We start from the raw sequence: 9,331 nt of genomic DNA, 5'->3' as shown, positions 1-9,331 counted from the left end.
CAATCATCTACTTGAAGTATAAGACAAGCCAAAACAAATTCCAATCTATCTCGTCTTTCCTAATAAATATTATATTCAACAGAATCATCGCAGCATGCAATGCAAAATCAGCGCGTACGTACGTCCGGACCGTGGGGTTGGTGGAGCCGTGGAGCTGGCTACCGTACATGCATGTCCGGCCGGACCACAGTCCTGTGTAGCCTGCATTGTGCTACGCGTGCCGCTGGGGCCAGGCACGAGACCGACTAGCCACCACTCCGGTCCTCGAGCTAATATCTCTAGCCGCAGTCTACATGCAGTGCTACATGGACGATATTTTACGGCCGACTTCCCTACGACACAAAATTGCAGCTATGTATCCCATTCGGTCAGTGGCTACAGCCGTCGACCATGAGTGTCGTCTGATTTTCGCACCAAATATGCTAGACGTATGAACAGCTGTTATGTAACCTACGTAATTTACCGTAGCACTAATGCCGAATCATTAACTGCCAACTCAGCAATTACGTAGAATACGTAAATCTTCATATGTAGGTGTAGCATTGCTCTTTTCGCACCCCGACCATCGTTTTCACAGTCATTCTGTTTCCTCATCTTTGGTGGTATATCGTTCGTTCCTTCCCTCCTGCGAGAACACACATGCGTTTATGCGTACCCCCTCCTATCCATACTAGTTGTCGCTGATTTAATACACACTGATATAAGTACACATTGATTCAAGTACACAGTTGCACTAAATCAGCGACGATTAATATGGACAGGGGAAATACGCTAATTTGCCGAAGGGAGCTACACGTGCATGTGTGCATGGCGTGCATGATTGGTTTGCACCAAGTGTGGTGTGGTGTATGTGGTGGATCAAGGAGTCGGGCGGAGGGAGGTAGCTAGCGGCCCGTGATCCTGGTGGGGCAACTGTGAAGTTGGATCTTTGCGGCTCCGTGACCCGCATCCTATATCCTCTTCCAAGATACTCCTCCTCGCTAGCCCTCCGTCCGACGCTGCTCGTCGTCTTGTCCAAAATTGTTCTCCCTGGCAAGTCTATGGGAGCCAGCGCGCGGTTTCACGTGAGTTACTGCTTACGGCTCCGATTGGACGGGTGGTACGTGGCTTTGTTTAGGCGACAGCACGGACATGATGCAATGCAGTCGACTGCCGCTGCCTCATGTTTGTGCTGTCCAGATTGCTCGAATTCTATTCTTTTTTGCATTAGAAACTATTGTTTAAAGCTTTACTTGGCTTGGGGGTCGACGAACTGTGTGCAAATTAAGTCCATGCATGAGTTAAGAATCTCTCTTACATTACATTTGTCCTGTGCGCCCATGCAATATATACATACATTTTTGGCCGTGCAGCCCATGTGCGATCTTGGCATTTACTCCCTCCGTTCTGAATTCCTTGTCATCTAGATGTATTTATAACTAAAATACATTTAGATACATTCATTTTTTAGACGAGTAATTCCGAACGGAAGGAGTATACTCCATGAGATACTTCTGACACATCAAGGAGCAAAGGTGTATCTTTTCAACTCCACCTCATCAAAAACCATGTGTGAGGTGTTCTTGCCACGACACGCATATGCCCCGAGCCCCCGATCTCCCAGTAATTCTGCGGTACAGTCGAAGGAGGCAAATAAGCTTTATTTTTGTCTGTTTAAAATTGCCGGCAATAAGGTTTCGTCTCAGCGTGTCGGCAGGCCTGCTATCATATCACCTTGTGCCACTTGCTCAACTGGCGTTGGGCGCCAAAGAGATGCTCCAAAACTAGTCAAATAGGGAGGGTGACCCACTGCCATCCTGCCTTGTGATCTTTCCAAAGCAGAGGAGGGCACGAGATTACAGGGGCAGGCTCAATATTTGTGATCTTTCATATAAATTCACTTTGGAAAGGGTTTGAACTTAGCAGAGTTAAATGGAAACACCTCATTGCAATGAACGATACCAACTCTCCACATTTGTTCTCTGTTTTTTAGGAAAATCTAATTGTGCTATTCACATGAGGTTAATCAGGCGTGCCATGTCCAACGTAAAGCGCTTGGGCAGGCGCTTAAAAAATACTCCCTCCATCCCATAATATAAACCTTTTTCAGGGACGGAGTGAGTATAAATTATTATTTTTAACTTGACAGCTTTGCTACCACTCCTATTTTCAACATAAACAGCTACGAGCTACCCAACAGGCATCTCACTCTGATTCTTTCTGTACTAAAATCTCGCCCTAGCGTCGGGCAACTTAGTCGGCATCGATGTGAAGTAAAATCCTAGGATTGCTGGCTCGCTAGGGTAAACAGCCAGGAAATTCTTCCTGGTGCCTGGTGCTAGCGCCCGCGTTGGAGGTGCTCTTAAGACTCATCGTTGCCGTCGCTCCCTTACGGTGAATCCTCCATAGGCGCTAGCGGGCCTAATGTATTCCTGGAACTGGGAAGCCATGAGTGCAGGCACCGGTAACACAGATGTTTTTCTCCGGCGCGAAATCCCATAATGTATCATTAATGTATGGGCATCATAACCATGATGAAACTACAATTTTGACTCAAAGCAGTGATGTACCTATGTTTGGCCTAGATGGTTTTCACTCTCAGTGAGATTTTTATGAAATTCATTAATTCCAATCATCTCACCAAACATAGTATTTACCTTTTGGCCAAAATATTTTTGGAATTTCATTAATACATAGGAATTTAAATATTTTCCATAAATTTCAAATAATTGAATTGAAGTGAATATTTTGTCTCTTTGTCTGAAATGGAAACAAAAATCACTGATATTCAGTAAATTTCAGTGATTTCAGTTGGTGCTAAGAATTTTCTGAAACTGAAATTGGAAACCATGTGCCTGGTTGGACCTGAAAAAATCGGCATACGAGCGGAAATCTCTCTTGAAAGTGTTGTCTTGTAGGGTTGTCCTTTGTGTTTGATTACCTCTAGTTTTCTACCGGTGGATATGTTCGACACTAGGTTGGCGATAGTTCGTGAGGAATATAGCCATTGCTCGAGGCCAGTGTAAAGATGATGACCTCTAACTTCTGCTAAGAGGATGTGTTTGGTCTTGATGTCCAACGTCATCTTTGAGATATAATCGTGTATGTGTGAGGAATTTGCTTCGTTTTCAAAGAACGGAAAATCTTACAGGATGCCTCAATTTTGCTCCGGTTTATTATGCTTTTCTCAATGATCTTATCATTTAACCATGCATGACACGGAGAGATTGAACTGTCATGTGTTTAGAATTGTACAAATAAAAAATGCCATGCTTTAAAAAACAGGCCATGTACGTTCTAGTCCCAGCTTTAAGCACATGCCGTCCATTTTTATCTGAAGGACCATGCTGTCCATTTTCGCCAAGCAAATTCACTGCGTTAATTAGCTAGCACTCGTTCGATAATCCACAAAGCTCTATTACAACGAAACATCCACAAATGGCTGCCCCAAGCGACAAAAGGCCCAAAGCCTCAAAGGCCCACGATAACTCTTCTGGTCCCGGCCGGAAGCACCACAGCGCTCCACTCTCCACCCACTCGCAGAGCAACGACCACCTAGTTTAGTCCCACCTCGGCTAGCGAGAATGCATTCGACCGGCTTAAATAGCTCGCTCCACCCACCCATTCGCCGAGCTCACTAGCGAGAGCTTGTCACCCGAGCGGGGGCTTTAAGGTGGGTGTGGACGCTGTACTGGCGCTGTGGGCCTGGCTGGAGTGTGCTATTGCTGGCCCGCCCGTTCCAAGTTGAGTAGTGTACCGGCGGGGCTTGTGCGAAAGCTGGGGCTCACGGGCCATGATGTGGCAGGCACTGCGTAAGGCTGGCCTCACAGAGCAGCGACAACTGCCCGCTTCCAACGGTGGAAGGATAACGGGCCGCTGCACACTTCAGCCGTTTAGGCCTCGCAGCCCACTCCAGCGAACCACCATTTTTTTTTCGTTTTTGTGCTTTCACAAGACAACTGCTAAATTTTTCGTTTTTGTGCTTCACAACTGCTAAGAAAGAAAGTTCTTGGATTTTGTACTGTTCTTATCTCTTTGATCACAAAATACTAACTCACTTACATTGTCTCAGAAAAAGAAAAGAAGAAACTTGGCATCTCTTCTTCAGATCGACCACCATTTTTTTCATTTTAGTGCTTGTCTCTTTGATTACAAAAATACGAATTTACTTTTTTTTGAGGGAAGAATACTAATTCATCTCTGTTCTTTTCTCCAAAAGGAAAGTTATTCCCATTGCGATGGGCTAAGTGGCAGCTCAGGTCGGTTCGTCGCTCTACATCAAATCTTTCGTGTGCGCAAGCAAGCAACCATGTGCATTTGCTCTCCTTACAGTGGTTTTGCTCTTCCTGTAATATCTCCCAACATGTTAGGGGAGAAACTTATTTCCTTTCGAACCTAGGATAAAAGACAAGCGAGGCGGCAATGCAATCGCATATACACGTGACCATCATCGCACAAGCATGCCCACGGCCTGAGCTCGGGTAAAACAAATAGGCCCAACCCAAGCACATTCATGTTCTTACAGCAGCACAAGCTGTAATCAAGCGCACCTTATTGGCTCATAAAAGCCACATTGGGATGACAAAAATGATGCCAGATATCCAACAAGCGTGCCTCGGCTTATGGAAGCACAAGTTGTCAACAGCCCCTTAACATGACGCCGAATGATAGCTCCGCAAACATGGCACACCACAAGGAACTGAGACAGCACGACCGCAACGGCGTTGCACAAAAATATACCCCAGGCTAGACAAGCAGATGCAGAAGGTAAAAAAAAAACTTCAAACGCAGCAACACAAGATGTTCTCAAGCACATGTATTATTACTGACTCATAATATCAATATCACACTCCGATTCGGAATAACACGTCATATCACAGTTCCACATAGAGATCCCAGACAAAGAGAGCGCCCACATGGGCGTTAACAATATTTACGGGGCTGTCAGATATGAGCAGCCCTTGACAACTGACGTACGGCGAGGCGAGTGAACATTGCATGAGCCGTACCTGCAAAACAGAGAGAACAGGGTAAGATGTTAGTGTTGCTCCTTCTCTAATGCATGATACGCACACTCGTGCGTATTCCCAAAAAAGAATTGAAGGAAGGATAGGTCTCAACTACGAGCTATCTCTGCAATGCATTTGTTCACTCACTGTTACTAACATATTCTACAGTTATGCTAAGCTACTGACTAACAGTTACGAGAAAAAAATAGTGTACTCCGTCCACAAATACTCACTCAGCAAACAGCAATACTGTGTCATGAAGATGACCTTCTAATGCTACTGCTTGCCAATATGAAAAAAGTTGCAACACAGTGCCAATAAGAATGTTAGTCGACACAGAGATGGATACCTTTATGGTGATAAATCTGTGTGCTATTTTACTGGAATGTGTGGTTTGTCGGCAGTGGCATGTCATACTGTACAGATAATACTTTGTGATGACAAGTACCACTTTGCTATGATAAATTGGTAGTGCACATGGCAGACAGCAGTAAAGGAGTTTAATAATTTTCCGTGTCTTTATTATTCCACTCTACTAGTATATACCAGAAATTATCCTATGCCACACCCTTTATAATCTGAATTCAATGTCAATCAGTGAATTTTCTGTATGTGATGCCGTCATACTTCATTTTCTACCTTCGCAAACAAAAGGACAAAACACCCAGCCCCCGTGATCTGGATGAGTTCCAAGACCACCGGCTTACTGATCTCCAAGATTCCAGTCAATTGCAAGTGTTGAACAAGATCCGTCACTTGGATAAATCATGAATGCCAGTGAAATTATGCTGTACTCCCTCTGTCACATAATGTAAGACATTTTTTGACACTACACTAGAGTCAAAAAACGTCTTACATTATGGGACGGAGGGAGTATTTAGCATGAAAACACAGAGCAATAGAAGGCTTATCTGTGTGCAACTAAGATTCATGGTTCTATCTGTCCAAAAAAATCAAGGTTCTAAATAGCTGATATAGGATCAAGGCAAACTGGCTATGGCATATCAAGTATAAGATGGACAATATACATCGAAGTTTAATAGCTGAGCATTTGCACATAATGTGCCTTTCTAGCATGAAGCTAATTCTGATGTTGCTATATATCATGCCATTTACAGTTTTATAACCACAGCAAAAAGGAGAACAATGAAAGGTTGGCAACTTGGCATCACACAAAGTGAATGAATTAAGGGGTAAATTTTGCACAATGGGTCAATCATACAAATTGGAAGTGAAAATTATACTCCTTCCGTTCAAAAATATAAGGTACTTCCTCCGTTCCTAAATGCAAGTCTTTGTAGAGATTCCACTATGAACCACATACGGATGTATATAGATGCATATTAAGTGTAGATTCATTTATTTTCCTCCGTATGTAGTCCACCTAGTGGAATCTCTACAAAGACTTATATTTAGGAACGGAGGGAGTATATTAGTTTTTTCAGAAGTCAAGCTTGTGCATATTTGACCAAGTTTTTAAAATAATATATCAATATCTACAATACTAAATTTATATCGTTTGATCATTTGATCCATCATTGAAAGTATTTTCTTATTTCTTTAAAACTTACGCACCTTATATGCTATTGTGATATAATAAAACGCCTTGGCAAAAAGAAGTGGAGCTGTAAACTGCAGATATATCGGCCAGTACATCTCGATACCATCACTATTTTGTACCTTGGAAGTACTTCCAGATTAGGCACCTAAGCATAGCTTTCAAACTGAACTTCAACTTACTGAACACGACAAACAAACATACATACTATAGTACAAACTCCAAAACATAAACAGTATCCCTATATGGTATATCACGTCCTCAGTTGCATATCGTAAATAATATGTCAAATAGAAGGGTATGTTTTTACACATAAATGATGCTGGCCTCTATGTACAGAAATATCCACTGAAGGTATATTCAGATTAACTGATAATGAGATGAGCTTTTGATCCACTGCATGAATGTTACACCATGATAGTGGTATCAAGGAGTATGATTAGTGCATACAATAAGCTATGGAGTGCATACAATAAGCTATGTTTCTACACATCAATGACGCTGCCCCCTATGTACAGAAATATCCACTGATGGTATATTCAGATTAAGTGATACGAGATGAGCCTTTGATCCACTGCACAAATGTTACACATGATAGTAACTTTTATGCAATGCACATGATAAGGGTATACATTACGCAATGCTCCTGAGCTCTCTATTGTTAGAGGAAACATGCTAAGCATGACAAGTATTAGGTGTACAAATTCTTAAATCTATAAATCTGCAAGGGTTGAACGAAACTAAAAGTGCCAAGTTATTTATTCACTAAGCTTAGAATGATGCTAAACTCAAAAGGAACGAAAGAAGCTTGACATAATTATACATAATATTCAGTACTTGCCATCTTTCGTTGTTATTATTGTTACAGGTAACATGTTAGGCCTGCAATACTGCTCTGTGCAAATCCGAAATCAATCATTTTAAGTGTAAAATCGAACCAGGAGCACGCCACATTATTTCCTAAACTTATGAGCTAAATTATTCTAACTAGGAAGGCTTGGAAAAAGCTTACATAAGCACCAGGAATTCTCATCATAGTTGACCTTGAAAGAAGCTTTGGTGTTATACACAATATGCAACAGAAGCTATCCTTCGCTTTGTAGTTGTTAGCGGTTAACATGTTAGGCATAATGAAAATTATTCGTAGAAATCCTAAATCTATAGTTATGCAGCACAATATTTACTGAACTTATCAGCTAAAGAATTCTAACTCGAAAGGATTTAAAAAAAAAAAAAGCTTACATAACCACAAGAACACCCTAACCACCACCAATTCGACGACATTTACAGTACATAAATCTGATGTAAAAAAGTAAGCAATAATATTGTGCAGCAGCGGGCAAGTAGTATTATATCACTCGTTCGTGTATGAGGGAGGGGCGAGGCTATCTGAATAATAATCACCTGAAGTGAAGCGAAGGCCGTTCAGTTTAGCCGCGGGCCTTGAGCTCTGCGAGGCGGCGGGTGAGGTCGTCCTCGTCGACCTTCTCCTTGTCCTTGGCGGCCGGGATGGCGTGGGCGGCGGCCTGGGGTAGGCCGACGGAGACCTCGAGGCCGTAGTCGTCCGCGACCTGCTGCATGAGGGAGTTGACCTCGGTCTCGGGCGTGGAGAGGGAGGTGGAGCCCGCCATGGCGCCCTCCATGAACTCGGCCTGGACCTCCATGTTGACGAACTGGCGCTCGAAGCTGTCCATGGTCTCGGACATCTTCTGGAGGTTGCCCGTGGCGAGGGAGGAGTCGAGCGACTTGACGATGCTGCCCATGGACTTGCCGATGGCCTGCATCTTGGCCTGCGTGTCGAGGCGCGCGACGACGGCGTCGAGGCGGGAGGCGAGGCGGAGGTAGTTCATGTGCTCGGTGCGCTTGCGGATGGCGTTCTCGGCGTAGATCCGCGCGCCGTCGACGTTGCCCTTCTCGATGGCCTTCTTCACCTTGAGCTTCTGCTCCTTCTCCTCCTTCTCGCACTTGCGCGCCTGCCGCTGCAGCGACTTGGACGTGAACTTGAGGTCGAAGATCTGCGCCATCAGCTTCTCCGGGTTGCCCATCGCCGCCGCTGGCTAGGGTTTCGGGGGCGGGGCGGAGGTCTGGTGGGGGTCGGGGCGGCGGAGATCGGGAATTGGGGATTGGGGATTGGGGAGGGAGGCGAGAGGGATTGGGGATTTTTTTAGGGGAGAGACGGGCAGGCCACACGCGGTTTGTTTGTGCTTTGTGACACGGCGGGCGAAGCAAACGTGCCGCTGCGTGTGGGGGCCGGGCGTCGGCGCGTGCGCGTGCCGTGCGTTCCATGGATTCGGGGTCTGACTTTTTTCCCCTTCCTACATCTGTTTTTTCAACGGTTTTGCTACCTTCGCCTCTTTGGTTTTCTGATGATGATGACTCTTTTTCGGTTTGTGTTGTTTGTGTTTTTTAACTCAGTACATACGCAAACGCTCATATACATGTGCACTCCTATGAATGCACACGCGCACACCTTATTCTATGAGCACCTTCGAGAGACTGAACCGGCATATCATCTTGGGTATTTATGTCTTATTATTTGGTTTTTTTTACGGTTTTGCTAACTTTTAGTTGACAAAAATTGCTAATGCTCGGTTTATAGGTTTGTGCTCCGTGTTGAACTGGATGTAATACCAATTCAACTAGGAAACTGTAATGGCCATTCAATACAGATTTGGTTGTTTGGGTGTAAACTGAGTCGTCTAACGGAGTCTGAGTAAGGTTTTCATATAAAATCATGACTAGATGACATGCCTTGTGGGTGGGGTCGGGGAGGTGGATTTCGAGA

The 9,331-nt window shown here is 44.3% G+C and overlaps 1 protein-coding gene across 1 annotated transcript; it reads right to left on the bottom strand.

Moving 5' to 3' along the window:
• Positions 1 to 4,780: 4,780 nt before the first annotated feature.
• On the bottom strand, positions 4,781 to 8,714 carry LOC123156283 (ESCRT-related protein CHMP1). Its single transcript, XM_044574425.1, has 2 exons — positions 7,951 to 8,714; positions 4,781 to 4,988 (listed from the first exon to the last, which is right to left on the bottom strand). The coding sequence occupies exon 1, from the start codon at positions 8,589 to 8,591 to the stop codon at positions 7,977 to 7,979; it is 615 nt and encodes a 204-aa protein (XP_044430360.1). The 5' UTR covers positions 8,592 to 8,714; the 3' UTR covers positions 4,781 to 4,988; positions 7,951 to 7,976.
• Between the last annotated feature and the right edge of the window lie 617 nt (positions 8,715 to 9,331).

The sequence above is a fragment of the Triticum aestivum genome, chromosome 7B (genome assembly GCF_018294505.1).
Source record: "Triticum aestivum cultivar Chinese Spring chromosome 7B, IWGSC CS RefSeq v2.1, whole genome shotgun sequence".
NCBI lineage: Eukaryota > Viridiplantae > Streptophyta > Magnoliopsida > Poales > Poaceae > Triticum > Triticum aestivum.
This window is presented reverse-complemented; position numbering and strand designations above follow the sequence as displayed.

What these genes read in the sequence shown, in the direction of transcription:
- LOC123156283 (XM_044574425.1), bottom strand. Translation starts at nt 8,591, where the DNA reads ATGGGCAACCCGGAGAAGCTGATGGCGCAGATCTTCGACCTCAAGTTC.